This window comes from Serinus canaria, chromosome 9 (genome assembly GCF_022539315.1).
Source record: "Serinus canaria isolate serCan28SL12 chromosome 9, serCan2020, whole genome shotgun sequence".
NCBI lineage: Eukaryota > Metazoa > Chordata > Aves > Passeriformes > Fringillidae > Serinus > Serinus canaria.
The window spans coordinates 24,937,729-24,951,961 of NC_066323.1; the positions used below are offsets into that span (position 1 = coordinate 24,937,729).

A 14,233-nucleotide genomic window follows, 5' to 3' on the forward strand; every position below is an offset into this window, starting at 1 on the left:
AGAAATATGAAAAGCCACACCCGACAGAAGAGGAGAGTGGGGAAGAAGACATAGACGATGAAGAGGAAGACACAACCAGTGCTGAATCAGATGATAGTGAAGAGGAGGAAGAGGAGGAAGAGGAGGAAGAAGTGATTGTCCAGTGGGAAGACAAACAGAATGCCACTAGGCAAGAGCAGTTGGAGTGGGATGATTCAACTCTCCCTTACTAACAAACAGCCCTTCGCCCACAGCTCTTTTGTAAAAACCAATACAATGTTTTTTCGGAGCCTATGAATTCATTGACAGGATTTGAACTTCTGCTTGCCTATAACTGTTTTGCCTAAAATGATCTTGTTGTAGTAATTGATAACAATAGAACTGACCCTTTTCTTAAAAAGCCTGGAGAAAAGGTGGTCCAAACCTCCTGGCACACTCAGTGATAAAGTAATCCAGAACTTGATCTGTTAGCGAGTGTAGTTCTCAATTTCCTGTTCTACCCTGCAGATGTGTGACAAAAGTCCTGTCACTCAATCCATCCAAGTTTTTGCCTTTGCTACTTTTTTCACACAGGAGAGATTTCAGCTTGTTATGTAGAATAACTTCTGTGGGTCCAAATACCCATTGCCATATAATTTCACATTTTTACAGGTGTAAAAAATCATAATCCACCTTCACATAGAGGCAGGGGCTACAGGGGCTAAATTAGTGCTACAGGGGCTAAATTCCATCTGTCATCTTGTCCTGCCTTTTGGATGTTAACTGTCTTCTGCAAGGGAATATCTAGGACTTGACAGGGGATGCATGTGTGCTTATGTAGACGTGGATGGTGTATTTTTTCAGGCATGCTGTCAGACCCTCAAGAGAGGAATTTTTATCCAATCTATCAATAGAAATTAAAAACGAGTTTAAGAAAAACAGCAACAAGAAAGGGCTGCTGATGGTTATCAAAAAACCCCCCAGTCTCTGTCCACAGATTGAGTAATATGGTCTCATGCAAACTGTAAATTCTAATGGGATTGATTCACTGAAAATCTGTAGAGCTGCTCATTAGTTAAGGATTGAGCAATTTGCAGCAAATCAATGCATTAAACTGTCTGTCTCGTGGAACCATTAGCTTGCTGCAGCATCTTACTGAACTAGTAGAAAATAAGTGACCCCATTATTCCATAGCTATGTATAGCTGGGATTTAAACAATTATTTTAGATGAGGAAAACGTTCCCTTTTGCCTAGTGAATGCCAGCCAGAATTCCTGGCTGCTTATTCTATAAAGACATGATGCTCTATTTCTTCTGTACCCCTGCCTGCCTGTAGTGCACAAGAGAAAGGAAAAACATTGTGAGCCCTCTTCTGTGCTCATAATTCTCTCTTATTTCTTCTGCCTGAAGCCATTAATGTTGAGAGAAAGTTTTATAAAGTAGACAAGGAAAAATAAACCTACTTGGAACCAAAATAGTTGAAAAAAAACCCCTAAAATCTTAAGAGGCTGAGAGAGTATTTTAGTTTGTTATGGTAACACAGCATATTTTTCTTAAACACTGTTTAAAAAGAAAAAAAAAAACAAAGAAAAAGAAAAAGCAGAGCTACATATACAATGTGTTGATTAGTCTGTGTGGTGTGTTTTTGGTCCCCTTTTCCTTAAGTACCTTTCAACTGCTCTGCTTACCACATGCTGCAGCACTTGCTGGGGTAGCTGCTCCAATGCACAGAAACAAAATGGCATGGAAGTGAATGCTGCTTAATGGCTTGTCTGGGTTATTTTCCTGAGTGCTTTGTTTTCTTTGCAATTTCATCTTTGATTTTTGCTTTTTTAATCTGCTGTTTGAAATGAGCTGCTTCCTCTTCTCCACTCTCCCAGTCTTGCCACAACAGAACCTTCCTGAGCACCCTGGTGGCTGATGTTGCAAAGGGTACTTGGAGCAATCTTGAGGGTACCCACCTCCCTCAATACTGAATTATTACCAGCTTCTGAATGTCGTGGGATATAGGGAATATATAGGGTGCTTGGGGGTTCTTGTAATTCCAGTTTCTGCATAAAAGGAAATACTGACAGCAACTAGGCCCTTTAATTGAATATCTAGAAAGTAAATGAAAGAAAAATCTATAATAATTTTAAAATTAGAGATATTCATGCGTTTATTTGTTGTGCCAGCAATCACGTTATCACATGGTTGTTAAGACTGGCAATACAGCAGTTTTCTTTTGTTATGAATCCTGTTTCACTTTATTCTCTCAGACATATTAAACTTAGAAGAATATTTGCAAAATCAAGGCAACATAAGTACATCTTATCTGCAGGAATAACAACTGTAAAAATGTCCACAATTTCTGTTTAACACAAAATTAATATTAATATTTCTGATTATCTTGAACAAAATGTTGTTAGATCAGACCCTACCATCCTAGTATCCTAGATAATTTCCCAATTTTAATTTTTTTAATGACATGAAGCAGGCTCTTCATGATGCTTGTTATCAGCACATATCAGCAAATCTTACTGCTCAGAAAAAAAAATTCAAAATTAAATGTAGATATTTAAAAGTCAATTTCAGATTTAAAACTGGACTTAAAGTATTTTAAAGTTTCTCTTATTCCTCATTAATACTATTATTGTTGTTGTTGTTGTTGCTGTTATCATAGCAAACATTAGGGCAACTTGAAAACAGCAATTTACAACCTTATTGACAGCCTTTAATTCTTTTATATGTTTGTGAATTCATCAGTGTGTTTCTCCATCTAATAGACTTATCTTTTTGCTACTGGAAGCAGATCTTTTCAGGTTGTACTCGTACGTTACACAAAAAGGAAACAAAGTATTTTCTCTACTGTAAATAAATCTACATTTTTAAACCTAAGCAAAGTCATACAGGCATGTGTGTTATCACTAAAACTTGGTTTGCAGTAAGATACTCAGCAAACTCAAATGTATCACTGTACTTATTTTAGATTACTCATTGGAGTGCATTATGCAGCATTTTTCATTCAAATAAATAGAAACATTCTTTTCACAGAATGGCAGTGAGAATGAGGTACTTCTTCACAAAATGGGCCCTGGAATATTTGTATAGCACTCAAAGCAGTGGTTTCCTGAGCAAAACTACTACTAGAAAATCAGAGAAATACCAATTTTTCTAAAGCAATTCTAACAATATTGCCTCCCCTCCAGAAATTATTTTTTTTATGTAACCTACTTGCTTAAAAACCAACCAGAACATATACCCACATATATACATAACGACGCACATGTGGGGGTTTTTTGCTCTTAATCAAAAGCCAAAGTTGTCTCCTTTTCTCCCTGAAAAAAAAGTGTTTAGAATTGTTAAACCATTCAGGTTGCAAAGACCTATAAGATCATTGAGCACTGCCAAGCCCACTCCTAACACATCCCCAGGTTCCCGATTCACATGTCTTGGAATTCCCCCAGGGATGGTGACTGTGCACTGCCTTGGACTGCCTCTTCCAATACCTGACCATCCTTTCAATGAGGATATTTTCACCAATCTTCGGTTCTAAACCTCCCCAGCACACTTCAAGGCTGTTTGCCCTTGTCCTATCAGTTGTTATTTGAGAGGAGAAACCAACCCCAGCTGGCTGCAGACTCCTCTCAGGGAACCCCCAGCTCCCTCAGCTGCTCCTCATCAGCCTGGTGCTCCAACCCTTTCCCAGCTCTGTTCTCTTCCAAGGACTCACTGCAGCCCCTCAGGGTCTGTCTTGTGGTGAGGTAGCTTTATCTACACTAGCAATAAACAAGTGTATCCAAAGAAAGCAATTCTGAAGAGGTATCCACAATCCATGACATCAGGAATCCAGATGTGACAACAGAGGTCTAAAATGACATCACATCAATGGTCCCTTAAATTTTTGGAGGCTGGGAAAGGCTGTAAAACCTACAAATGCAAATTGAAGATGTTATCAGAATTAATATAACTCCCTAAGTGGCTATTTGTGATTAATAGCTCCCATTTCTCTTTAATTTCTACCCCCTCCATAGGTGTTTTATCTTTGTAAGTAAACCTTAATATGCACAGTTCAGATTTATATCAATATTTACTGCACTGGCTGACACATCTAGAAAAAGAGGTAGGGTTTGTGACATCTTTAATACTAATTAAAATAAACGGTTGCTATTTTTTCATTCCAACAGGTAATACTTGCAGTGGTGGTGGGACTGCTTTTTACCTCACCAGATCCTAATGGCAGGGAGCAGTTTACTTTTCTGTCTGGTATGTGGTGGTGCTGAGCTTGCTGAGTTCCTTACTCCATTCTGGAACAAAGTAAGGCTCAGAAAGGATCAGAGAGTTCTGAATTTCCTTTTGTGATTGAAATCCACTGTCTCCATTGCAGGAGCTGTCCCTGCCTGACCCTAAACTGAAAATAATGCCATGGGAAGTCAGTACCCTAGGTGAAGCATGGGCAGAGGGTAGCCCAGTAGCAGTAGCAGTAGCAGCCCTTACTTCACTCTGGCAAAGCCTTTTGAGCTTTGATAAAATATAAATATTAAATAATTTTTGTCTCAGCTGTCCCTTTCCCCAGCTGTAACCTCAGAGGCAGCTTTTCTTGCCTCCCTGGTAGGGCTCCTAGTGCACTGGGACCCAACACTTCCTCTTCTCAAAGTTTTGGTGCCAGCACACACAGCTCTCCACAGAACAGCACCAGGAAAGACTTTACTGGGGTGACAGCAGGTAAAGGTCTGGTGGGATGGAGCTGTTCCCAGTATCATGGATTAGAAATTATAATACCAAAATTAAGGATGTCTGCAAAAACATAAGGATACTGATAGCGAGAGAGGAAACAAAACTGAGTACGTCTCCTCTAAGGCTTCCCATTGCCTTAATTCACACATGCTGATCACAATAAGTATCTCAAAACTAGGATATCCTCAGTCTCAGGGGGGATATCTGGTTTTATCAGTTTCTGCCTTAAGAATTTCTTTCTGCCTTTAAGCAACTGCTTAAAGTAGTTCTACACCAAGTGAGTAAATCTAAGGAGATAGGAGAAAAAAACCCAAATGACAAAACATAAATATCAAAAAGATTGCTGAAGAAATCAAATTACCTTCTAAGTCGCTAAATTAATTCCTGTTGGTTGTACATAATCCTGTTCTATATAATCTCCCTCATGCTCCAGCATCACCAATGGCATTAGGTTTTCCCTCTCAGCACAGCAGAGGAAGCTGCCAGGCCTTGCTCCTGCAGGGCCTCGCTGCCCCCAGAACCTGCAGAGCTCACAGCATTCCAGTGCCACTGCAAACAGCCATGGCAACAGCAGCCAGCCCATCCCTTTCAGACCTTGGTGTTCCCAAAGAAACCCACACTCCCATGCACCACACCATTACACATTGTAATATTTTCTACAGTATCCAAAAGCTGCGGTCCTGTACAGTCTTTGTACATTGGGGTCAAATGGGGTTTTTTTAAATAAAGAAAGGCCTAACAAGCAATGTGGGAGAAGTGATGTAAACTGAAATAGATCAGGTTCCGTAAAGTTGCATGTCTCAGATTGTGTATCCAATGATCAGACTTCTGTTTGCTGGACTCTCCTGGAATCCAACTTCATTTCTGTTAGCATGGAGAATAAAGATACAAAGAATGGAGATAACCACTAAAGCTACAGCAGAACAAAATTCATGCTCTCTTAACACATCCAATCTCAAGAAACATTTCTGCTAAATATATTAGGAGACTTGCTCCAGTGATATCTCATAATTATAATTGTTCATAAATTCATAAAATCATAAATTGTTCATAAATTGTTTATAAATTCATCACCTTTGTAGGATTAGCAAGGTTCAAGCCTGGTATGTTCTTTTTGGTTTTGGTTTTCTCTGAAAAAGACATGGTCATAAATTAAAAATACACAAACCCAAACAGTGCACAAACTGAAAGGGGAGCAAGGGCTTTAATTTCATAAGCCTCTAAGATAGGGCTTTACAGTAATAAATAACTTTAGCCCTCATTTTTGAAATGTTGCAGAATAAAATGAACCCAGGAAGTTTTGTATGTTCATAACCTTATTTCTGGTGATGAAAAGGCAGGCACCAGAGCAGGTATCCTTTTCCCTAGAGGCATTTTGCTGCCTTTGGAGTAGGTATTGCCAGCAGTTTGCTCGTTATGGTTTCCTTGTCTCTGCTGGCAACAGAAACAGTGCTGCTAGCATCCTTTGGAACAGCTCTGTCAAAGAGCCTGGTGGTGAGACATAATTCAGTAATTCTCCTGCAGCTCTGCTCTCAGCCCTCCATGATGGAGCACTCCAAACACATGTGGAGGGAAAGAAAAAATGGTTACAGCAGAGAGCTCTGGACTGGTGCTTCATTAGTTACTGCCTATAAAGAAACACACTCAGCAGTGTGAAGCACTGCAAATGTGTGAAACGAAGTTCAGGAGAAGCCCTCATTCTTATTTTCAGTACTAGCTCATGGGGAAATTGTGCATTCATCAGCTGTTGAAGCTCCATGCCCATGTATTGTCACTATTTATGTCTGTGCTGAGAACAAAGAAGCAGCAGAAATTTTTTTCCCAGTTAAGTACATTGTACAATAAAAGAGTTCAGCTTTCCCTGGGCAAGGTGCACAAAGCTTGCCAAATGCAAAGAGAAGCTGTCTCAAATAGGGAACAAAGATTTTACAATGGTATTCCATCCTTGTACTTCAGACACTCAGAAAATTTCATGGGAGTAAAATGCTTTTCTGCAGCCCTACCTATTCCTTTTGTATAAATCTGGATACAGTTTTGGGGTTTCAGAGGCATTTCACTTCCCATCTGAGTATAAACTTCCCACTTTTCAGGTGCCCTTTGGTGTACTAACCCATAAAACTATTTTTGGTTCAAGGTTTCAGGATATACTAAGGCGGGGGGGAAGCAAAAAGTTATTAAAATTACAATGTCTTTTTTTTCTACTCCTGCCTCCCCTAAATATATAAACAGGTATGAAAGAATTGATCAGACAACCCTGAGTCTTTGACTACAATGACATTTCAAACCAGTACTGAAATTGGCATTAAATCTTTGTCTACAAACTGCTTAATGTGCAGTAGAGGAGAAGGTGGACAGTTGTTTTAACTGGGCATGCTCTTTAGAATGTGGAATGGATGAACTGCAGTCAGTTCCATTAGAAAGTCAAATTATTATTTAAGGAAGAGTGAACAGGAAAGTAGAAGTGAATACTGCATGAATAACAGAGTTAAGGTTTACAGTGATGTGAAAAAAGTTGAAATTTGATCTTGCAGAAAAGAGAGACATAAAAGCATCAGTGTCAAATAGTAAGAAAATAGAAACATTTTGCATTTACTTGCCAGAACTGACACTGTCACGATGAGCAGGAAAGAGAATGAATGTAGGATGTCAAAGGGTTCCGGGATGACCAGACACAGATGCGAAACACACGTGTGTGTGTACAAGAAAATCACAGAATGGTGCCCATGGGGAGGTGATGGCTATGGTGATGAAAGAGAACTTGCAGGGGTTTAGCCTGGTTGATGCTGAAGTTGCCTTCTTGAATTCCAGTTACAGCACCTCCAGCAGCGCTAGGAAGGGAGCAGGGCCATGAGAGGTGGTGCTACACTGTCTGTGCATTAAGTAGGAAAATGCAGAGCCAGGGCCAGCCCAGGGGGCTGGGGCAAACATTCTGTCTGCTATAACTCGAGTCTGAGGGTACAGTTACCACACAGTTTATTTGAGGAAAGAAATGGAGCTTTTGCCCACAGAAAGTTGTTGATTAGTTTTAGAAATTTTCTACAACAAACATACTCCATGGGTCGATGAGGAGCTGGCAACACCCAAGGCAGACTATATTCCATATCGAAAAGGCCCTCAAGTAAACTCTTCATAGAGATCCAATCTCCTAACGGCCATACCGTTAGGAATTCTGATTTTTGAAAATATACATATTAGAAAACTTTATAAGGATAACAACCATCCCTGAGAGCAGAGGTTATTGCCTTCATTCTCAGAATCAACTACTGGCACATGTATTTTTGGCCACTCCACAAACTGATGTAAAAGTGTGAGGTACATCTGAAAAAAGAGATGGGGTTTTTGTATGTATTCTGTTCCAAATACTGCACCACCAGTTGAGTAAATTTTTGATTGTGGTTAACAGGCAATTTTGTTCAAAAGGTCACCATGACAGGGATGGGAAGATACACACCAGAGTGGATTATTGCTTTGCAGGGTAATACATGCTGTGGGTGGGCTTCCTGAAAACCGTTTCATATCAACTTCAGTGTGTTTCGAAGTTTATAGTAGACTTATCAAATCCTAGAAATAAAGATTAGTAGACAAAAGGAAAAAGTAGTGCAAGTAGAGTATTATGCTAACAGTGCAGAATTATTTCCTAGAATATATTTTTTAGTGTTAGAGGTGGGGGTGCTTCAACCTACTTAAATGTTTCTAAGCCTGGGGCTTCTACTGCTTCCCCTGGGAGATTGTTCTAGAGTCTATTAGAATTCACCATTAGAAAGCTTTTCCTGAAAATTAATTCAAATAATCCTTTTGTAATTTTTTTCTCATTAGTCCTAGTTATACCCTTTTGCACCTCTCTAAATAGTTCCTCTAACTATGATTTATATCCTTTGAATATTTTTAGATAGTTATCAAGTTCATTGCCTTTGGTAATTTACTAGAGAAGCTGTGAATCCCTCCTCATCCCAATTCATTCCTTCAGTTCTGTATTTCTTACTTTTTCATGAAATATCTTTAATGCACAAACTAAATCCCCTAGTATTTCCTTAAATGAGTCACGGTCAGTTCACTCTGTTAAGATGATCTGTGTTGCTGGTGTCACTGCATAAGTTTTAAAGTTTAAACAATAAATTAAATTGAAACTAGATTTTTAAAAAAATCTTTTCTGTAATCCATGGATAAGTTATCATATTATATGAATTTGGCAATGTCTTTCACATGGGTATGATATAACAAAGCCAACCAAAAAACGCTGTAGCCAATCAAACAATAATACAAAGTATCATTTGTTAAAACTTAGGTTGCTGTCATTAATGGGAAAACAGACATTGTCATTCATGGGTCCATGTTTTTAAGTGTCCCTACACTAAACAGCAGCTGTTGACCAGTACTTTCACTTAAGACAGATAATACTGCTTTTCCTCAAATGTCAAGAGAATGCACCTACTTTCTAAAACAAATGCTCAAGATTTCTAGATAGGCACTAACTGCTGCAAAGAAATAGAATTGCACCAACTCTTCTGATTACTGCCAAATTTGTGATTGCAAATTTGTGATCCATTTCTGGTCTGTGGCTGGCATGATGACCATGTGGTTTGTTTTCAAGCATGTCCCAAGCAAACCTGTGTTCACTGGCTCAGAAGCACACTGGCAAACAGGGAGGATGTACAAAGGCAGCTTGGGTCTTTTCATTGATGTGTTTCCTTCATCTCCTCCTGCCTCCTGTACCTGAACTCCGAACCAGAACTGAAATCCTTGTGTCTTAAGAGCCACTGCATCACTTAAGACCTAAGGAAAATAGAATTTGATTTCTTCTTCATTGGGGCTGTCTGCAAGGATTGGTGTAAAGGGGAGAGCAGGAACACTGAGGGTTCCAGGGATGACTTTAGGGAGCTCTCAGCTTCCCTCAGCACATCTCTATCCCTAGTGAGTGTAAGTTGTGCAAACCATATTGTAGGAAATGAATTGCCAGGAGTGGGTTTAGGTCACATGAGTAAACAATTACTTCCTTGGCTGTTTGCTGTCACTGCTCTGCCCACTTTCCCCAAACAAGCCATGGCATGAGGAGTACCCAAAGTCTGATGGACAGGAGGGGAGATGAATGAGCCTTGGAAGGTCAGGTTGCAACACAAAGGAGAGGAATTCCTGAGCAACAAGCTGTAAAACATGACTTGTGATGAGCAACAGGGCAGGAATCAGACATGCACCCTGAATATTGCTGCAGTTTGGTGAAACGGGTTGTTCTAGTTAGATTTAACTATATAGTTATTAAACATTTAAAAGTTACTGAGACTGTAGGATTTTGAAGAGCTGAAAAATTATCATGTTGAATGTAACAGCTGTGCTCTTATTGGCTGGGACAATTCTATTTCATATTTCATCATCTCTTGACAGTAAAAATGGTATTTCATCTGCCTGCAAAAATTTACAATTTTCCCACACAGTTCATTATTTCCCAGATTACTTCCATGTTAGTGCATTGGTTCTTGTTGAGGAGCAATAACTGCAGTTGGAATTGTATGTATTTTGTAGCTTGGGATTGCTTCCTAGCTGTCCAAATTCTGTGTAGTTGTGGCCACTTCTATGGATAATAAAACTATACCAGAGAAGGGATTAAATAAATATATGCTGTATGGTTGTACATACAATGGTTGTACTCTGTAAATGTGTCTCAAACCAACAGACTGTTCAGCCCAGGAAAAATGCCCTTACATGAAATATCTTCTTGTTGATGTGAAATAACCATAAACCATATCTTGAAATGTCTTGTTGCAGGTGTTAAAAGCATTTTTGAAAGCATGAATCTAAACAATTTATGCAGTACAATGAATTAAATGAGTATATGCAATTGAAAAGATTAATATGAAATGATTTTTTAATATGGAATAATCAGCTGTTAAAAAAAAAAGAAAACCCAACCCTTTCTTAATGAAAATGTACAGTAAATTTTGACAGACAGTATAGTACACAAACCCTACCTTTACATAGAGTAAGAAGTTGTACAAAAGCTCCTCCATGGCATAGTGGTGTATTTCATAAAAGCCGTGTCAATTTGCACAGTCATTTATGAATTCAATATTGTTACTGCCCATATGTTTTCCACAGGATTGATTATATGCATATTTGAAATAGATCTGTTATTTTAAAATTTGTTCTGTACATCCATACATGTACAAAGACAGTCACTTTTGTGGTCACTACAGCACTTTCTGTGAATTGGCCAATAAATATAATTTTAGAATTTCACATAAAAGGTAATATTTTCTGATCTTTATTTCACTGATTATTGGGATGTTCTCATTTCCTGAAACATAACCCTTAAACACTAACACACCTCAGGTGGCAAAGGTTAAATATCTGGCCCACATGTGCCATCTCTCTTGCTAATTCCTAAGGAGGAAAATGACACTTGTCAAAAGACTCAGTCCAGTTTTAGAGCATCTACACAGCTTTTCATCCTGCTGCTGAGAAAGGGAAGCAAGAGAAAGGGAACTTTTTGAAGAGCTGCTGGTATTTATATTTAATAGCCATCTATTTTCCCCTTTCATTTTGGTGTGATAAAAGATGATAAAATATTAACAAGAAGGATGAATATACCGCATATTACACACATAAAATGTGAAACAGTACAAGGGGAAAAACCTAATTCTGGGTGAGCAGCCTATGAATTGCATTAGTGCATGTAAGTGATGTATGTGATCTCATCACACACAGGAATGTGCCTGACTTCTCTTTGCCTTTTGCTCTGTCTGGAGCTCCCCTCCTTGTCAGCTCCTCAGGCTCCATCTCATTCTTTTCCAAGATGTTCCACTGATTACCTCAGGTCTCATCTGCACATCACAAACTCGCCATGCACATTTCTTTACCACACATAGTTAAATATGGTCTAAGATGCAATTCAGTCCCTTCCAATTTTCAGAAGGGCGCTGAAATAAACAGGGCAGGAGATATTTCTCCCTTTTTGATGCCTTTATTAAAAGTGATCAGCTCAAGGCTGGGAGGCCTGACGGATCCGCGGGTTCGCCGTAGCAGCTCCCTGGAGTGACGCGGAGAAGGAGGCAAATGCAGCTTTGTCCACCAGGGGACAGAGCTGGGGGTCCAGCCTCACGAGAGCAGGCAGGGGTATACACCCCCAGGATCCCGGTTTTGAGTTGGCAGTCTCGGGTCCTGTCTCTAACCAACATTTTTTTAAGTTGTGGTGAGGGGCCATTACTGTTTTCAGAGTCTCTGCTGGCTTCTCACCTCACCCCTGATGTCCAGAGACCACTTTGATCTCTGAATTCCATATTGGCTCAGTGGTTTAGGGGTTTATTAATTGAGTTTGGAATGGGGGCTTGCCCTATTGCATTTTGGCTTTAAACTCATCTGCATATCAACTCCTGGTTCCGTCCCCTCCACCATCTGGGGGGATGCCATCCTCCCGTCCTCCCACCTGGCCACAAGCAGGGTGATACTGATACAATAGAGTGAATTCTCAACCATAGATGGCTAACGACCTGATACTCAACAGGTGATTCGACAAGCAGCTAACAAAAGCACTCCTCGACAGAACTGGTTAAACTTGTAATTCTACTTTTGGAAAAAAAAATGGGTAACCCTTTTCTTGTTCATAACAGGCGCAGCTCCCATTTCACCAGTCTCAGCGACAAGCAAAAGCCAAACCTGAGCATCCAAATCTCTGCCTCCAACCCCTGCTGCACCAGGCTGAGCACAGCAAGTCCTGGAGACAACATGAGCCTTCACAGCTCTATTTCAGTGGCAGAATCCCATGGCTGGCTGGAGTTTGGGAACGTCAGGGAAAATGTATATCCTATGCAGAGAAAATGAGCCCAGTCCTGTGTCATTGTAGATACAGAGAGGTGTTAGAGTTCACAGATTCCAAACAGAAGTCACAAGGACTTGACATCCCCAGAGTGACATTTCAAATGTCACATCCAGAGAGTGACATCTCTCATCCAGACAGTGCACTTTCTTTCTAGCATTTCACATCCAGAGAGTGTTGCAGTGTCGTGGTTTGAGAGGAAATGAAGTTTATTGTGATGCTGTGAACTTCCAGGGGAACTTCCTTTTGGGTTCCGGTTTGGAAGAGAGCAGACCCTCCCTGCCCAGCTCCGAGCTGGGCAGGGGAGGAGAGGAGCCATGCGGCCGGAGGGAGGTAGGCCAGGCCTGGGCCGAAGGGTGGAGAAGCACTGCACTGCAAGGGCTTTGGGCAGCCATCCCCCATTCCCCCCCACGGAGAGAGGGAGAGAGCCAGAGCCCGTGCCTGTGATAGCGTGGCTGGTGTGAAGGAGAAGAGGGGGGTGCCCAGCAGGGCAGCCAGGCGTGGGAGTTCATGAACCAAACTGGCAGAGCCTGGGACTTTTAACCCTTCTTGGGATGATGGAAACCTTGCAAATGCTGATTTCTCCTGGAGTTGATGAGATTGAGAGAAGTTGAGAGGAATTCTAAGTGGGAGGAGATGATGGAGTGGCCTTTGGCTGGACTTTTCTTGGATAGCCATGGCAGAACCCTTGAGTTCCTGTGACACAGAGACTGCATTCTAGGGGGAGGCAATGGCTCAGAGCCAGGGGAGTGCGGTGATGTGAAAGTGTGTGAACAGAGACGACGGGTGAGGAGGGTGGTGGTGGTGCCCTCCGTCTTCGAAGAAGAGGAAGAGGAAGATGATCTCTGTTCAAGAGACCCCTCAGCTCCAGGGGGTGAAATTTGGGGGGGACAGGTGTCCCAAAAGGAGAGAGACTGTGCTCTTTTTGGAACTGGACAAAGCATTCTTAAAGGGAAAAACCCTAGAAGCAGCTCTGGTCCATGTGCAGTGGTGAGAGCACTGGACATGGAAGGAAGAGGTCACGATGGCAAAATGTTCTCCAGGCGGTGCCACATGTGACAGGGAAACACGAGAAGTTTCGACTGTTTCCTGGAGAAGTCTGCGGTGCAAGAGGGACTCCTCTCTTCTCGAGGAACTGAGAATTGATTATCTAAAGGGTGGTAATGGAATTGGAAATTTAGTGGGGGGAGGAGGAAGAAATTTGGAAGGTTTTCATCCTGTGTTCTGTGTGTTCTGTGTGTTTTTCTTTGTAGTTTTAGGTTAATAAAGTTCTTTTTTTCTTTCAATCTTAAGTTGGAGCCTGCTCTGCTCTGTCTCTGATCACATCTCACAGTAGATACCAGGGAAAGAGGTATTCTCAGGGGGGCACTGGCATTGCGCCAGGCTCAAACGATGACAGGCAGACTTAGCAATTCCCTGTGGCATAAAATTTGGGATTAAATACAGCCACTTTCACTTTTTAATAATAAAACTTCCTCAGGGTCTGAAATATTAGTTAAGAGTAGCTGTGCTGAGTGTGCTCTCAGCAAGGCTGGGCCCATCATCAGTCTTTTTTTAGGAAAAAAAGTTCCTAAATTTAATTTTGCTTCCCTCCTTGGAGGGTAATTCCTGACTGCCTCTCCCTCTCCCCTCCTCTCCCCTCTCCCCTCCCTCTCCCCTCCCCTCCCCTCCCCTCTCCCCTCCCGTCCCCCAGTGCAATCTAGGTTTTTACTTTTTGTGTGTCATTAATTAACAAAATAAAAGACAAAGGAA

At 41.0% G+C, this 14,233-nt stretch overlaps 1 protein-coding gene across 2 annotated transcripts in view; it reads left to right on the plus strand.

Moving 5' to 3' along the window:
* CLSTN2 (calsyntenin 2) overlaps window positions 1-10,875 on the plus strand; it is a 348,080-nt gene extending 337,205 nt beyond the window's left edge. For both annotated transcript variants that reach the window (XM_050978010.1, XM_050978011.1), the window contains exon 17: window positions 3-10,875. In XM_050978010.1, the coding sequence (XP_050833967.1) occupies window positions 3-212 (210 nt within the window). In that variant the 3' untranslated portion in view covers window positions 213-10,875. The remainder of the gene's footprint in view (window positions 1-2) is intronic.
* Window positions 10,876-14,233: the final 3,358 nt, after the last annotated feature.